This window comes from Salvelinus fontinalis, chromosome 42 (genome assembly GCF_029448725.1).
Source record: "Salvelinus fontinalis isolate EN_2023a chromosome 42, ASM2944872v1, whole genome shotgun sequence".
Classification (NCBI taxonomy): Eukaryota; Metazoa; Chordata; class Actinopteri; order Salmoniformes; family Salmonidae; genus Salvelinus; species Salvelinus fontinalis.
This window is the reverse complement of record NC_074706.1, coordinates 16,405,117-16,423,881: the sequence shown is the minus strand read 5'-3', so window position 1 is coordinate 16,423,881 and position 18,765 is coordinate 16,405,117. Positions and strand designations below refer to the sequence as shown.

Here is an 18,765-nt window from a genome sequence, read left to right as displayed (position 1 = left end):
CAATATGTCATAGGAAGTATGTCATAGGCATTATGTCAGAGGGAGTAAGGTATCCTAAAATGTACACCGTACAGGCGTTTAACTCTACGCAACCTACCTTGCCGTTTCCCCGCACCGTCTGATGAAATTAGAATGGATTTATTGATCGCTGGTCCAGGTTAGGAGTGTACAGAAGTTATGATGGAAATGAAATGAAAATGTGCTAGTTCCAGCTTGTGGGTTGGATAAATGTGATGTTAATGATTTTAAAAGACATAGTGTTGCTAATATAGTAATGACTATATCCCGTGGCAGATGCAGATTGAAATTCGCCTTTAAAGCTGCAGTTGCAGATTTGGGCTCCCGAGACACTGACTGTGTATATAGACAGTGATCCTAATATGGATCTGCTGATGGGGAGATGATGCCTCTGTGATAATTAAAGAGGTATTCTCATTTCATTCCCATTTCATCAGCTCTGTAGGGGACTCTGGGTTCTAATGTGGGGCCTTGATCTGTAGTCAGGGAATATAGTGGAGAATGTGAGTGCCCTATACTGCTTGTATCATTGATTTTGTTCACTAGGGCACACTATAGCAAAACATTAAAGCAAAGAATAAAATTAAAAGCTGTGTTCTTATTCAAAGTTGAGGTAATACCTTCCCGTTTCACTCTGTTTAAAAACTCTATATCCCTACTGAACATGACCCCCAAGTCAACAGTGTTCCGATTGGTCATCTTGATTTTTAATATCAAAGTTGGAATCCTATCAATAATTTTTTTTGTTGAATATGAGCAAACTTACAAGCAGTGTATGTCCACCACAATTCTGAATGCTAATTGGACTCTGTAAGTGGCACTCATTCAAATAAGAAATCGCACTGATTTCTCAAACAGTACCTTGAGGTATAGGGATCGATAGGGACAGTTTGGCTTAAAGGGATATTCCAGCAATAAGGAATGAATCTCAAATATGTTTCATCCTCTGTCAGCAATTGTCTATATTCTTCACAAATGCATCTTAGAATCCAATTATTCATTACAGTTAGCTGTTGTTCTACTTTGACCTTAATCACACCATTATTTTATCCTCTATATTTCCTACTCTGAGGAACTTCCCTCAAATGCCACTATTCCCTACTCTATATAGTGTACTACTTTTGACCTCCATTGGGCTCTGGTCAAAAGTAGTGCACTATATAGAGAATAGATACCAAAATTGGGACACACCATTAGACGTTGCTCTTCCTTGGAGGAGTAGCCCCATATTCCGCCAGCAAAAAGGCTCCAAAAGCCCGCAATTAAGCCAGAAGTAATAGCAATTTTCACCTGAGATTTTCACTTGTCCTCCTCATCATTTCCTGTGGAAACCATAAAAAGGTGCAATTTTGCTCTTAACTCGGACCTGAGGGCCTCCATTCAAGGGGTTCCAAGAATCAGTACTTGTTTGTATTAAGTGCTGTTTAACATTATACATATTTCATATCCTCTGCCCCAGTAAGACACACACACCTCTCTTCTGGTGGTGATGATGGATCACATAACCAAAGCCTCTCTCCACCCCCCTCATCCCCTGTATGCGCTCTACCACTAATTTCTGTCTCTTCCACATTTTGTCCACACAGCCTGATGGATGGCGGCTGGCGCGGGAGATACGCTTGGCCTCTGTTTTGGTGCCAGAGAAGGCCCAGTAGGGGTCTGGTTCTCGTGTTTCACCACATCACCCCATTAGGCAACTCAACAGGTCTGGCGCTCGTGTTTTACCACATCACCCCATCATTCATTACCTAGAGGAGAGGAGAGGAGAGGAGAGGAGAGGAGAGGAGAGGAGAGGAGAGGAGAGGAGAGGAGAGGAGAGGAGAGGAGAGGGGTTCTTCAAGCAAACCCCGTATACTCAGTCTGGATCGTGAGAAGATCACAGTAGACCTAGGATTCCATCTCACTCGCTTAAAGACAGGAAGAGAGAGAAAGAGATACATTTACCTCCGCTACCTGCCACCTGAGTACCAACAGGTCCATTATGAGAGAGACAAATAAGAGTTGAAATTAGTGGTTTTAGATAAACGGTAAAGAAGGATCAAAGGGTTCATCTTGATTTTGCTTGGATGTTGGAACAAAGGGGGGATACAGTGCCAATACAAAGCCAACGTGTTGTAACACAGCTGATATGCTGCACTGTTGCACTGTGATAGAAACATACGTACCGGTCCTCTAATCAGTGTACAAAACTAATGTGGCCGGCCCTTGCACTAAACTGATCCATCAGTTGTGAAAAAAGAGCTCCACCTTGTGGTGGTCTCCGAAAGAGGCGTCAGCTTGGGTATAAGAGGATGGAAATGACCAGCCGAGAACACGGATGTTGTAATTCACACTTTATTACCACAGACCAAACAGACAGACAAGGCAAACAAGAATGGGTAATGGTGAAAGTGATAGTGGTTGTCTACAAGAGAAGACAAGATCATATATATTACACCTGATAGCAGTAGCAGTGCTATACAATGACAATGCAATAACAGTGCTAGCTATGAGTACCACGTAAACAATAGTGGTACATGTGCATAAGCAGTAATAGGTAATGGCTATACCTGTAGCAGGCTCAACATAGCTCTCAACAGCCAGACAGTAGGCTAAGTAGCAATGAACAATAGCACACGATGTACAGCAGAAGCTAGCATAGCACACAATACAAACAGGGCCAGCTAGCGTATTAATGAGCTAGCACGCTAGGGGCTAAAATAACACACCGTACAGCAGTAAATGTAACGGCAGCCAGCGGTAGCACATGCACCTGTGTTAATTAGTACTGGGTAAGAACAAAAATGTGCACCCCAACGCTAGGATTAAGAAAGCCTGCTGTAACACCAAGCTCCTCGTTGAAACACACGAGAGAGAGAGAGAATAAGACAACATACAGTGCTAGGAGAAGTATAGTGGGCAGTGCGCCGTGAGGAGGGAGAGCATCATTGTTAATCAGTTCATCCATCATGATGAATGATAGACAGCTGCTGAAGAATAGACGGAACCAAATGACAACTGGACGAGTAGCACAGAGTGGAGGAAGAACAGGGGGGTGATTGATTGACAGATGTGCCAGTTGGTGGCAGATGAGAGGTGGAGGCAGGCCCATAAGTCATGCCTAAGTTTGAGTCAGTCATTACAGTTTTACAGTTTTATTTATAAGATGTATTTGTCAGATATGAATGTGTGGAGTCGCTGTGCCAGAGAGTGGGCTGCTGTGAGAAGTTGAGAGCCACTCAAAATAGACAGAGACAAACAGCACTGTCAAACATATGCAATGTCAGAGAGAAAGCTTCTCACCACCTAAAATACTTCTAAATAGTTTATTTCAAATATTTGTAATTATTTTTGCCTTTATTTATACAGGTGAATCGATTGAGATTAGACATTTATTTTACAAGAGAGACTTGTCTGTGTTTAGACAGTCCCCAATGGGAAAAGTATGACCGACAAATAGGCCTATGATTTTCCTGAAGGCCTAGTAAAGTAACATGAAGAATTTCCAATATTTGAAAAATATTGACTTTGTGAGTAACAGCATTGTCCTTTCCAAACAGGAGTAGCTGCTACTTATCAGATTTGAGAGAAACCTCTACAGCAGCGCTAACAGCACTTTGTTTCCAGTAAAAAGAACAAATGACGTTTAAAAGGTGAGACTTGAGAGAAACCCATACCCCTCTCTCTCTTTCTACTCATCTCGCTCTTCCCCTTTGCTTTGTGTTTACACTCTAACCTCATTATTACGCAACTCTGAGGCAGCAGAGGAACACGACACAAAATAAACACACACACACACACAGTGGCGGATTTAGGTACAGGCGACATGGGCAGCCGCCCGGGGCGGCACGGGGCGCCCGCACAAAACATTTTGGATTGGTGACATTTGCGCGATCGGTTTTCTATCGCTCGTTTGCACGTCACGTCAATGAGATCATGTCACCATGTGGGACTGTGGGTCAATTAACCTTGTCGGAGTGGGCGCCCTGATTCTAGTTTGTGAGCTAGGCAGGCTACTGCCTGGGAAGGTCTCCCACTCAGAAGTACGAGATGGGGGGGGTGGGGGGGGGGGGATCTATCAAATAGCACACCTCTAACTTTGTACAGTACTAATGGAATTTGTAAAATCAGTCACACTACGAAATGCTACCAAGTACACCACAATTCATTCATAATAATGTGAATATATAGTTTCACAGACATATTGTAAAAAAAAGTTATGGTTTGTGCGAAATCATTAAGAATAATATAAAACCAGTCTGCACACCACCAAGGTGAATTGGTTGAGTCTTGACTCTTGGTTGACAGTGTTGGGGAATGGGTAATGTATTGATGCTCGAGTGCCAAATCAACACAAATTTGTTTCTATTTATCTTTGTTAGTTCTTTTTGATATTTATGAATCTTATTTTTTATATATTTTTATATATTTTTAAATGTTATGATCATTTCTTTGTGTTCCAAATGTCTGAATAAAAATTACAGTTAGTCCAGAATGGTGCTTTTTGGGTGGGGGGGCTGAAGGGGGGGGGGGGGTCGGCCAGGGAGTCATACAAGCTAGAGCCGCCACTGCGCACACACACACACACCCTGAAACACACACAAACACACTCCGACTCACACACCTCCCAGGAGATGGATAAGTGCTTATTGTTATGCACCAGAAAGAAATGACACACACACACACTCAGGCCCTTTCTGACCGCTGAGGGGACCGACATACTAATTGCTTTACTAAACTGATTAGAGCCTGTGTGATCCAATTGTTGTGGCAGGTCGGTCAGCAAGACTGACTCTGTGAAATAGACGGTTCATTTTGTACTGTAGGTGCACAGCGCAAATTCATTTAGCTCTTCTCCGCCCATTCACAGGCCACAGGAATCATCCTGATGATATCAGAAGCCATTTAGAAAGAGTTCACTAATGGTATTCATCACAGGTGTGTGCGTTTCATGAAACAAGTCATTGTATTTTAAATTTGTGTGACTGTCCTTGTGTATCAGTGTTTTGTTACTTGTCATGTTTGGTGTTTATGTGGACTCCGGGAAGGACCGCTGCTGCTTCTGCAAAAGATAATGGGGATGCAAATAAACACAATGGACTAGCTGAAGGTTATGAGTGATGGTGCAAGTGATTTTTTTTTTTGTTTATGTCCATTATGAAACCATTTGAGGAGGTGACCTGTAGAGCGAAAGTCACATAAAATACACACTTCAGATAGCTAACAGTGTGTGTGTGTCAATTGGGTGTCCCCACAAGGTTAGTAAAACAAGACTGTGTGTGTGCGTGTGTGTCTCCCTCTTCCTAGCTTCTATGTCTGTCTATCTGTCCGTTCTGCTAGTTCCAGTGTGTTGCTGACAGGTCTTTGGCAGGAGGAGGAACAGCAGTGCTGCTCTGGAAAGCTGCTCAGATGTTATTAGCTGTAAATATGTCTCCCCGGGCGTAGAACCGCAAGGAAATAGATTATCCCCCTGATTCTGCAGACTGTGTTGTACAAATGGACACAGATCCGATAGCAATGCATCTATACCTGAAGAGTGGAGTGGCAGATTCTATAGAAATATATATATATACAGTATATCTGGAGAAAGAAGTGACAGATTCTATAGAAAAACATCTACACCTGGAGAGTGGAGAGAGACACAGATCCTACAGAAATACATCCATATCTTGAGAGCGAAGGGAGACATTTATTACAAGCCCTATTATTCCTAGCCATCATAGCAGTCTTCTCTGCAACCCCAGAGTGAGTGTTGCCTGTTTTGTACAGATGAACCTACTAGTGCATCTCCAGATATACAATTGGTTAGCTAGGCAGTTTGTAATGATTCTGCTGTTGTGTAAATGCTGTATCTGATTTCTTCTTGCCACAGTAGCTTTACACTGCAGCTAAGGTACGCTCATTACCAGTCATGATAATGAGAACACCTTAGTCAAAATGATTTCGCTTCTCAGAGGTATTGTGAGCTCAGTTTGAGCATAAACACACTCACGTAAATAGCCAGTTGCCTCATTAGCTATACAATTGTGCTGCAGTTATTTGCTTTATCACAAATACTTATAATGAGGGGACTAGATACATAGTGTTTTTATTTCTAAATGGTAAAACAGATATGCGTCAAAATACCTTCAAATAAAGGTGACATTCTGTACTGTCGCCTAATACATTCTTTCTCAAATGCAAAATGCAGGAGAATAGAGCCAAATGTAAAATACATATGGTGATGACTGCATCTCCTCAACACAGGATTGAATCCCCTAATGTATGCTACAATAATACACTACTGTAAATCCGCTGATATCTCCTCAGGTTCTGGTCCAATCTCCTTCCGCGACTTTCAGTAGCGGTGCGTGAGTAAAATCACCAGGGATGATAAGCCAGAAATAAACAGCCATATTACAACCTATGTGCTGTGATAATTGTGTTGTTTGCTCTATAACCTGTTAGTTCATATGCCTTGACACCTTCGTATATAGGCCTAAGGCCGAGCCAATGAGAAGACACCGTGGCGGAATAAATTCAACCACACATTTGGTTAATTACAAAACCAGAGAGCAACATCTGTCCGGTGAAGTCCACAAAACATATTGTATGTTACTGTTTGACCTACAGCATGGTCATGCAAGGTAATGTTTCCGACATTTTCGGACTACTAAACAACTATTGATTTACAACCACGGAGTGACCGCAAATCGCAAAGAAAACAGGAGCTGCCTCCACTATTCCAGAACCATTTTAACTTCAACATTTCAACATCCTCAAATCACCTCTGCTTAGTCTAATAAGGCGACAACTAAAAGATACCAAAAAATGATTTAGTCCAATCAACGTAAGCTAAATATGATGTGGCTGTCAATGGTACTGATTTGTCTGTCTGTCTGTCTGTCTGTCTGTCTGTCTGTCTGTCTGTCTGTCTGTCTGTGCGCAAGTAGAAAAAAACATGTTGACTCACCCTACTTGTAGAGAAATGCCAATTCCATCCTCTTTCATGTTGCCTAAACGGTCTATGCCTCTGTAATACAGTACAAGCTTTAAGTTTTTGTTGTCCTAGGCTACCTGGCTAAAATGCTTGGTAGCCAGCATAACTTTCTTTCATGGGCAACGTTGCGCCAGGCCAGCTAGTTAACATTAGCATACTACATCTAGCGACACGGACAACGACACAATGAGAAGCAACAATTCAATTTTTTTTCTGTCCATGACATTTGGCTTCTGATGTGATTGGTCTTAAGCCAAATCCCAAATGGCTTCGCTTGACTTTTTTTTCTGTCACAGTTGAGCTCACTCAGTTTAGCTCAACGCTGATTGGCTATTATTTTATTATTATTTTTATCAGTGGAGGCCATATGCTAGCTGGCTTCCCTTGCATTCAGTGCTATGGGCGGCAATAATGTCATACTCATTTTGACCAGACAGCATCAGATAGATACGCTACACATACTGAGGCAGAGGGCCGCTGTTTCGTTCGCTCAGGTGCTTTCTCCGGTGAGATACATTCAGCCTCTTGATGAGATACATTCAGCCTCTTGATGAGATACATTCAGCCTCTTGGTGAGATACATTCAGCCTCTTGATGAGATACATTCAGCCTCTTGATGAGATACATTCAGCCTCTTGGTGAGATACATTCAGCCTCTTGATGAGATACATTCAGCCTCTTGATGAGATACATTCAGCCTCTTGATGAGATACATTCAGCCTCTTGGTGAGATACATTCAGCCTCTTGGTGAGATACATTCAGCCTCTTGATGAGATACATTCAGCCTCTTGATGAGATACATTCAGCCTCTTGATGAGATACATTCAGCCTCTTGGTGAGATACATTCAGCCTCTTGGTGAGATACATTCAGCCTCTTGGTGAGATACATTCAGCCTCTTGGTGAGATACATTCAGCCTCTTGGTGAGATACATTCAGCCTCTTGGTGAGATACATTCAGCCTCTTGGTGAGATACATTCAGCCTCTTGGTGAGATACATTCAGCCTCTTGGTGAGATACATTCAGCCTCTTGGTGAGATACATTCAGCCTCTTGGTGAGATACATTCAGCCTCTTGGTGAGATACATTCAGCCTCTTGGTGAGATACATTCAGCCTCTTGGTGAGATACATTCAGCCTCTTGCGGATTAAGGAAATTTATGAAACACTAATTATTTATTTGGGGGAAGCCTGGCTTCCCTTGGTATCCATGAGTACACGCCACTGGCGTCTTTTCATTTGCAGCAGACAAACACCAACAGTCCAGAGATGATTTGACCCTGATGCTCCTGGGATATTTACGGCTCTATTGAATTTCCCTCCTCCAGGAACGTTCCTCTTCTCTAACGCCAATGACACATCGCTAAACAAGTTCTGTCCTGGTCTTCCCTTACAATCCAATATTTTGTTACGTTATTGACATTTTCTTTGGAAATACTGTTGTTGTTTGCATCAGCCTGGGAGGGAGAAAACTAAGCGGTGTTTTGTTAAATTGACAGAAATACAAAGTGGCTTCCCCAGCAGGGAGTGACTGTCACAACACCTTGATGCTGGCAACCCAAGCACAGAGTACCATGCAGAGCAGGCAGCTCACACACATGTAGTCACGCACACACACGTACCCACACACAAACACATTAGTACAGAGCATCACACACATACACACACACACACACACACATTAATACAGAGCCCCATACAGAGAAGGCAGCCCTGAAAGCGCAGCACCTCAACAATTATGATGCTTTGCTACACAGAGACAAAACCCGGAGATCGTATTTACTCTCATGGGGCCGTTCGGAGTGAAGAGGTTGTTTAGTTCAAAGTGTTGTTGCCCTCTAATAGCCTTTACCTGAACACATGCAGTCCTGTGGGATAGTGTGTTTATTTATGAATACATTTGAGGCATGCTATGCTATGATTAGATTTTTTTCTGTTCACATAGTTGAAATCATATTGGAATGGTTATTTTATGGCGATGTGGGTGCCATCCATTGCTCCGTTCATATTTGGGAACCCATTGATAGCATCATGGCAAAGAAACCCCTGTTGAATTCAACCTGGTGTGCCATGGTGTATGGAAATGGTATGTTTTACTGTATGTTATGCTGATGATTGCATCCAAAACATTGGCTCATCGAGGGCTGTGAGATGCCGATCCGGCATGCTCCTGTTGAAAGGTGCCAGTTGCCAAAAAACCAGAGGGTGGATAGCACTTGTATCACGTTTTAGGGAAGACCCAGATGCAGACGGTGTCGAAGTAACACAAGTTTATTGATAGAACAGGGGGCAGGCAAAATGACAGAACAAGGGCAGACAGAGGCCAGTAATCCAGATCAGAGTCCAAAAGGAACAGAACGGCAGGCAGTCTCAGGGTCAGGGCAGGCAGAATGGTCAAAGCCGGGAAAACAAGAACTATAGAAAAGACAGGAGCAAGGGGAAAACGCTGGTAGGCTTGACAAACAAAATGAACTGTAAACAGACAAACAGAACACAGGTATAAATACACAGGGGATAATGACGGGAGATGGGAGACACCTGGTGGGGGGTGGAGACAAGCATAAAGACAGGTGAAACAGACCAAGGTGTGACAACTTGGATGTGCACTGGAATAGGACGTGTTTGCCTTTTTAAAGTAGGTTTTAAATCCTCGCAAAGATCCTATTCAATTGGTTTTGGGAATTGATATCTGATGAGCCAATCCGTACTTTCTGCAAAAGAGTCATACCTGTCTCTAAAAATGCGCTCTCTGCGAAATGCAGCGTGTGCCGAATCTTCCAGCAGAGCAAGATCAGCAATCTCTCATTTGATTTTCCCCTTTTATAGTATTTCAACAATGGTTTCACTCTCTAATTTTACAAATTCCTGTACTGAGGTGGTCAAATTATACATCGCATAACTCCACAATGGAAATACAATGAATTAAAACAATGATTTATTCATTAATCTTACAATTTCACAAATGTTCAACATATATTTAACCTTATTCTACACTTGACAAGCAGTTCCCTTATTTCACAACATGACATTGTGCGTACGCATGGTCATTTGCTGTGCATGAATTTACGCACACTCCCAAGCAAACATTCAGATTGCTGAATCTCACGCAAATGATCCCAGGCCTGGTTTATGCACAGATTTGCGCCTACACATGGTTGATACATGAGGCCCCTTGGAATTTTGCAACATGATGAAACTTAACAAAGATTGCACAAAAACAAGACAAAATGGAAAAGATCAGTTGGTTGCATATCCAGCACAGCTCCAAGTTGAAGCTTTCCTCTTTCTCTCTCTCTCTATGTCTAGCTCTCATCCCCATCCTCACTCTATGTCTAGCTCTCATCCCCATCCTCACTCTATGTCTAGCTCTCATCCCCATCCTCACTCTATGTCTAGCTCTCATCCCCATCCTCACTCTATGTCTAGCTCTCATCCCCATCCTCACTCTATGTCTAGCTCTCATCCCCATCCTCACTCTGTGTCTAGCTCTCATCCCCATCCTCACTCTATGTCTAGCTCTCATCCCCATCCTCACTCTATGTCTAGCTCTCATCCCCATCCTCACTCTATGTCTAGCTCTCATCCCCATCCTCACTCTATGTCTAGCTCTCATCCCCATCCTCACTCTATGTCTAGCTCTCATCCCCATCCTCACTCTGTGTCTAGCTCTCATCCCCATCCTCACTCTATGTCTAGCGCTCATCCCCATCCTCACTTTATGTCTAGCTCTCATCCCCATCCTCACTCTGTGTCTAGCTCTCATCCCCATCCTCACTCTATGTCTAGCTCTCATCCCCATCCTCACTCTATGTCTAGCTCTCATCCCCATCCTCACTCTATGTCTAGCTCTCATCCCCATCCTCACTCTATGTCTAGCTCTCATCCCCATCCTCACTCTGTGTCTAGCTCTCATCCCCATCCTCACTCTGTGTCTAGCTCTCATCCCCATCCTCACTCTATGTCTAGCTCTCATCCCCATCCTCACTCTGTGTCTAGCTCTCATCCCCATCCTCACTCTGTGTCTAGCTCTCATCCCCATCCTCACTCTGTGTCTAGCTCTCATCCCCATCCTCACTCTATGTCTAGCTCTCATCCCCATCCTCACTCTATGTCTAGCTCTCATCCCCATCCTCACTCTGTGTCTAGCTCTCATCCCCATCCTCACTCTATGTCTAGCTCTCATCCCCATCCTCACTCTATGTCTAGCTCTCATCCCCATCCTCACTCTATGTCTAGCTCTCATCCCCATCCCCACTCTGTGTCGTGCTCTCGCCTTGTTCTCTCTCACCTTCTCCACCCCCATCCCGTCTCCCCCTCTCCCTCCATCCTCTCCTCCCTCCCTCTCCCCCAGGACATGTAAAGATTCATCTATCTCCCCCTGTGGCAGCTGAGGATCCAGCCAGCAGCCAGGCGAGATAAGACCAGTTAGAGATGCTCCACTCTGGGGAGACGAGAGCTGCCTCCCTGATACACAACAGAGTAAATACATATTTACAGTCTGAGCTGAGATTACAAGAGAGCACAGAGGAACGGAGATTCCGTACAGATTATTAGAAACCTCTGATTCAGATTTCAGATAGCTAAACATGTAAATGTGAAGGGGGGCCAGGATATGGTTTCTGAGACTACAGGACTAGGGAATAGTTCTAGTAAAACATGGAGTTGTCTTATTCAATATGATGGAATGGCTACAATATATTCAATTTGATCAAACTTTATTTGCAGTGCATTTCAAAACACTTTACAGTAAAACAGTCAGATAACGGAGATAAAGAAACAAACACAAGGCAATAATATAAATTAATAAAAGAACATAAAATAAAATTATGTCTAATATAACAGTAAAATAATTGACTAGGTTATATTAGTACAGCTTGTTCCCAGTCATACATAGATCTGTCATGTTTAAAGAGCCTAATCCTCAGCCTTCATTCTCCTCATAGTTCAAGGGCTGCCGCTCTTGCCACTTTCCCCACAGTGACTCGGCTGTGGTGTTTTGTACACAAACCCTGAGAGGGCTGAGATGGGGGCAGTTTGCTTTGCGCCGGCACATTCTCTAGGCCTTCAAAGGGGAGCCGCCCCATTCGCTGATAAAGCTGTGTTTGGACCTGTCTCTATGAGGAGTGATACTACTGTAGGCAGGAATGATGACAAGGCGACTTGATTGTCGAAGGGTTGCAGGTTAAAGACCTGGGGCATGTTCATCAGGGCACTACGTAGCAAAACATTTTTAAACATTTCTCAACTGAAAACAAGCTGTTCTTATTGGACAACTTCAGGTAGTACCTCCCCGTTTCACTCAGTTTAATTCCATTTCATACCTAATGAACATGGCCCCGTGGCCTCACGGCACCAGGGCTGCTCAATAGAACAATAATTACAAGAACCACAATGCTCATTCAATTCAATGTTCTGAGATGGGACTTTGCCTATTCTAGGGATTCATTGTTATGGCTTGCCCACCTCACTGTCTACCTGTGTGTCTCTCAGCAACATAGTAACAATGACTCCTGACCTTTCTCACTGAGTGAGAGACAGACCATCATAAAGTAAACAGCAGTCTATTTCAACACTATGCCAAGTATCGCATTGATCCTTGCAGTCGTAGAAGGTCACAGACTTTGACCTTTTAGGCCAGGAGTGGCCAACCCTCCTCCTGGAGAGCTACTGGATGTGCAGGCTTTTGATCCAGCCCTACAGTATCACATTTGATTGTACTAATTATCATCTCATAAGATGAGCTGAATCAGGTGTAATAGGACGGGCTGGAGCAAAAGCCTGCACACCCACCCCTAGCCATACGGTACAACTGGCGACACGAGTCACCCAGTAGATCTCCAGGAAGAGGGTTGGACACCCCTGGTTCAAGACTCACTCACAAGACTCAGGTAAGCACTTGAATATGTTCAATAGTGTTTGAATAATTGTATGTGATTGTCATGTGATTGTATGATGATATGGTCTCTACCCTGTTTAGTGTTAGGAGCTGAGTAAAGCACGGGTCATTAACGCTAATGAGAGTCATTCTTAATGGCTACTGAATTGCAGATTCAGCAGCCATCATAACCTTTCCATGTGCTCTCACTTTTTTGCTGTCGTCTTCTCCCCCTCTCTCCGCGCTCTCTCTCTCTCATCCCTGCTCTCTCTCTCTTTCTCTCCCACTCATTCCTCCTCCCTTTTTCTTTCCATCTCTTTCCCGCCCCATCTTCACTCACTCACTGTCTCTCTCTTTATCCCTTCTCTCTCCCTCTCATTCCACCCCTTCTCTGCACTCTCTCTCTCTCTCTCTCTCTATTTCCCTCCATCTGAGGTCACAGCTGTTTTTCTGCCACTCTCCCCGCCACCATTAGCATCCTGAAAGGTTACAAACGCCAGACACAGGGGACGAAGGGAAAGACAGATTGCTGGAGGCAAAGTTGGGCAGGTGGAAATGATGGAGGGGAGGGGGGGGGGGGGGGAGGCAGGTAGAAAGTGGACAGACATCTGTAGGCTTAATTGCCAATTAGTTTGAAGATGTGAGCCAGTCAGTGTTTGTTGACTCTTGTGTTCGAGAGGTGGAGACTTGAGGAGGTACACAACATCTGAGAAGGTTGTGGCAATCAAAAAATAAGGTAGCATACGCTCTGTGGATTAAAATTGCTGATGTTGGTGTCAAAGGTGTGTGTGTGTCACAGTGTGTGTGTCACAGTGTGCGTGTCACTGTGTGCGTGTCACAATGTGTGTGTTTGCATGTGCGAGTGTCTGTATGGGTGTGTGTCTGTCCGTCCTCCTCTTCCCTCCATTATGGTGTCTTCTCACTGAGCACAGACGTCAATTCAACGTCTATTCCACGTTGGTTCAACGTCATTTCATTGAATTGACGCGGTAACAACGTTGATTCAACCATTGTGTGCCCAGTTGGTTGGGTCCCTGCGCGTTTCGTTTTTTTTTGCTTTGGGGTACCTTCCACTACTCAAGAGAGAGGCCTACTCAGTGTAGAGAAGCATCACGTGTGATTGTGTGCAAACACCAGTCAGAGTGTTGGAATTAGCACCTCCCACCGGGTATGAAGAGAATGAGTGTGGGCTGCTCTGATGGAAGCGCTCATACAATGTTGGACCCAGCGAGAAGGCACTTGCCTAAGTTCCCACCCAATAATGTACTAGAGTTGCGTGCAGTCAGGGAATTGATATTGTGGACTACAAGATCCTGACATAAACCGATATCATGGACAAATGTACCCACGTCAGATCCCAACATGAATAGACTACCACATTATGAGTCATGATACCCATAAAACGTAGCGGTCAAACAGGTAAATGTTTCCAATTGTTTTCCCACCATTCATTTTTCCCTTAGGGGATTTTAAAAACACTTAAAATAAGGGCTGTGTTTCGTGTAGGCTTACCCTGGCGTGATGTTTTGATAACTGTGTAAAATCTCTCTAGGACAAGCAATATGTTCGGCTCTATTTACTCTCAGATTCAAAAATGATCATTAGCATAAAAGTACACATTTTAAGTGTTACTAAAATCCCCTATGGGAAAAATGGATTAGAACCATTTCCCTGTTTGACTGCTAGGTTTTATGGGTATTATGACACCTCCACTGTGGGGCTCTATTGTTATCATGGACAACGTCCTGACATCGAGATTCTGAGCTTGCATGAAAACAAAACTCCCCGCACAATTTAAACCCCCCTTTAACTCTGTAAGTCTCCTCACTTCCATATGAACCCATATCATAGGTTGAACATCATATCATATCATAGATTTAACATTAATCTTTAAGATATAACACACACTCAGGGGAATTCCATGGGCTGCGTCCCAAACGGCACCCTATTTCCTATTACATTGAAACATTTTAGTCATTTAACAGACGCTCTTATCCAGAGTGACTCACAGGAGCAATTAGGGTTAAGTGCCTTGCTCAAGGGCACATCGACAGAGTTTTCACCTAGTCGGCTCGGGGATTCAAACCAAGCAACCTTTATGTGCACTATTTGGGGAATAGGGTACCATTTGGGACACAGACCATAGGGCTCTGGTCAAAAGCAGTGCTCTATGTAGGAAAAGGGTGCCATTTGGCAGTCCGTGGCTGCAGCATTTCCAGAGGCATTGACATGCACCCAGAGCGGAATCTGACAAACGTACTGAATCTGATTTGTGTAGCCTACATGTTCACGTATTGAAACGTGCCAACATGTGCATGCTACTATGTATCCTCCGTATTAACCTGATGACACACTCCAAGTACCTGTCAATCCGCACTAAACATTTACTGACCACCAGGGATTCATTTCCCGGCAGCAGTGTATATTCCACATGATTCGAAGTATAGATGAATGATGACAATCGACAACACCTGAAACGTTGTAGACATTGCTTCACGATGATACAGTTAGATGAAGGGAGTTACTTGAATACTTTAGTTGAACTTTATTTTTCCCAGAGGCAACTTCATTTGTGGTGTCAGATCTTGTCATTCATCCATTTTTACGCTCCAGCAAATACATGTGCAGCATGACAGATTGTGTTAGAACAAGTAGAACGAGGCTAATTTGCTTAAGTTAAGTGTGCAACAGTAGAGAAAGTTTTATCAGAGCCTTCGGTAATCAGTCGAAAGTCTGTTCAAGCAGCATGGAATATTTGACCGGAGTGGGGAAACTATTTCAGGATCATTTCAGAATATTCACAGACCTTGCAGTGTTGAACTCTCTTTGGCTTGCACACATGATTTTCTTTCTTTTCTTCCGCAGGAGTGCCTGTTACTGTGTGGTATGCTATCACAAATTCATTCCACCTCAAAATTCATTCAAGACTTTAGAATTGCACTTGCCTCAAAGAGGAAGACCGTCTTCTACCAGTATGGTGTCCATATTAGAACAGCCTCGGTCTCAGCAGTCAAAGTTGTCCTAATATGGGCACCATGGTGCCCGGAGGCTGAAGTGGACTCAGAAAAGTGGTTAACAGCCGGTAATTAAATATATAACTCATCCAACCTGTAGCCAATGTCCTGCTGTCTGGTCACACTGGATATTAATAAGAATTGTGCTCTTGCATCATAATTCTTCACGTTGGGCTTTGATTGGCTCCCTCTGGGTGTCCTCTGGGCGAGGTCTTGACCAACTGAGGCTCAGAACCTGACCGGAATATTTCGGTCAAATTCAAATCGGGAGAAAACGCTCAGCACAACTTTCCTTAAAGGAAATCTCTCTTTTGGTATTTGTTTCATTAGTCCATTTTGATATAGTCCCAAAATGTTTTGCATGTCAGCAATCACAATATCATACCGGCTGCATTTCTGTATTTTGAAAGTTATGTATCTTGAAAATTTGATTGCTGACATGCAAAACATTTTGGGACTATATCAACAATGGACTAATGAAACAAATACCAAAAGACAGTATTTGGGTGGAATTTCCCTTTAAGGGAAAATAGCGCTTCAAGTTTTCTCCCGAGTCCCAAGGTGTTGCCTTTTGACAGGAGTTGATAAGCTAATTCGTCACATCGGGATGTTGTTGTCGGCTCTTTTATGTGATGACATGGTTACCTTGTTTAAAGTCAATGACAACGAAACACTGGAGAACTTAAGGCTTAAGCGGTCTCAGTTCAAACCTGTTATAATAACGACTGGGATGACGGTTTGTCACGGCACAAATACACCGTGTCTATATTCTGACAGCCTTCTGCTGAGACTGAGACTGTCCTAATATGGGCACCGTACATCAGATATTTTCGGATATGTCCCCAAAGTAGGATCTCCTTTAAACAAGAATAGGTAATGATGTTTTTGTGTGTGAATGCATCTGTGTATGGTTCTCAGCGTACTGTACTGTACGTGGTCTCCACAGTGTGCTGGCTGGGAGTGAGGCCCGTCATTGATGAATGCCACCGTCTCCATGCTGCTCCACTAACTTGTCTCTCCGTCCCTGGCTGTGATTTCCAGCGCTGGGTCATATGTGGGATCTTCGCCTCCACAGCACACAAATCAACAGTAATCCACTCCTGCTACCGCGCCCGTCCTTCCAGGTGGAATGGATGACGGAACTTGATATAACACGAGTACACATTCTCAATCTTATACAGGATCCATAGGGTTCCACCTTGTTTTTTAACTCCACTCCATCTCGAACACACCTGCTTGAACAAAGGGCTTGATGATGCGTTGATTTGTTGAACCAGGGGATTAGTAGACTTGTTAAATCAGGTGTTGAAATCGGACTTTTGCCAGGTAACTCAACGAAAACAAATGATCTTTCACAATGAAACTGTTAAGCTGTTAGTGGTGAGCTAGAACAAAACAAAAAGTGCATTGTTCGGTCTACGAAAGAGTTTGAGAAGTACTGCCCGGGAGAACAGCGAACCCTTTGTATTGCCCAGAGGTGTGCTCCTTGTTAAGACTGGTTACCGGGAGACGCTGAAGGCAATGACATGTTGACCTGGGAGGATGTCCAAGGAAGTGACTCACACACCAGCAACTCAGCTAAAGGGATGGTCTGTGAGTTTTCAATGTCAGCTTAATTACTAACCCCCTGAACAATTATTCATTTTGTCCCATTCAGATATCCTAATATGGACACTGTACCCATTCAAATGAAATTTGGTTGAGTTCAATAGACGTAGACACAGGTGTCATTGAGCCAATGTCAAATCAGGTCCTTGTGGTTGACTTGACTGTTCTTGATCTTTGGAACGGTCATGTAAAGCTTATTCAAGTGCATGCAAAGATATAAGCCTACACAGCATGTCTTTCGGAAGACACACTGCCGTTCAAAAGTTTGGGGTCACTTAGAAATGTCTTCGTTTTTGAAAGAAAATCTTATTTTTTTTGTCCATTAAAATAACATCAAATTGATCAGAAATACATTGTTAATTTTGTAAATGACTAATATAGTTGTAAATGGCTGATTTTTAATGGAATATCTACATAGGCGTACAGAGGCCCGTTATCAGCAACTCCTGTGTTCCAATGGCACGTTGTGTTAGCTAATCCAAGTTGATCATTTTAAAAGGCTAATTGATCATTAGAAAACCCTTTTGCAATTATGTTAGAACAACTGAAAACTGTTGTCCTGATTAAAGAAGCAATAAAACTGGCCTTCTTTAGACTAGTTGAGTATCTGGAGCATCAGCATTTGTGGGTTTACAGATTACAGGCTCAAAATGGCCAGAAACAAAGAACTTTCTTCTGAATCTTGTCAGCCTATTCTTGTTCTGAGAAATGAAGGCTATTCCATGTGAGAAATTGCCAAGAAACTGAAGATCTCGTACAACGCTGTGTACTACTCCCTTCACAGAACAGCACACACTGGCTCTAAACAGAATAGAAAGAGGAGTGGGAGGCCCCGGTACACAACTGAGCAAGAGGACAAGTACATTTGAGTGTCTAGTTTGAGAAACAGACGCCTCACAAGTCCTCAACTGGCAGCTTCATTAAATAGTACCAGCAAAACACCAGTCTCAACGTCAGTAGCGAAGAGGCGACTCCGGGATGCTGAGTTCCTCTGTCCAGTGTCTGTGTTATTTTGCCCATCTTAATCTTTTCTTTATATTGGCCAGTCTGAGATATAGATGGCCGGCATCCCAGAGTCGCCTCTTCACTGTTGACGTTGAGACTGGTGTTTTGCGGGTACTATTTAATGATGCTTAATGAAGCTATTTAAGACGCTTGGACCTTCTTTTTTTCATATCTTCAGTGATATTGTTAACAACCACGCCCCCATAAAGAGAATGACAATAAAAACCAGGTTCGGCCCCTGGTTCGCCCGTGATCTGGCAGAGTTACTTCACCTCAAGAATTGCATT

General features: G+C 43.4%; 1 protein-coding gene across 1 annotated transcript in view; it reads left to right on the top strand.

The window, feature by feature from the left end:
* Positions 1 to 3,621: 3,621 nt before the first annotated feature.
* The window catches only part of LOC129841142 (protein FRG1-like), a 55,725-nt gene continuing 40,581 nt past the window's right edge, over positions 3,622 to 18,765 (top strand). The window contains exon 1 of the mRNA XM_055909277.1: positions 3,622 to 3,650. Within this exon, the coding sequence (XP_055765252.1) occupies positions 3,637 to 3,650 (14 nt within the window). The 5' untranslated portion in view covers positions 3,622 to 3,636. The remainder of the gene's footprint in view (positions 3,651 to 18,765) is intronic.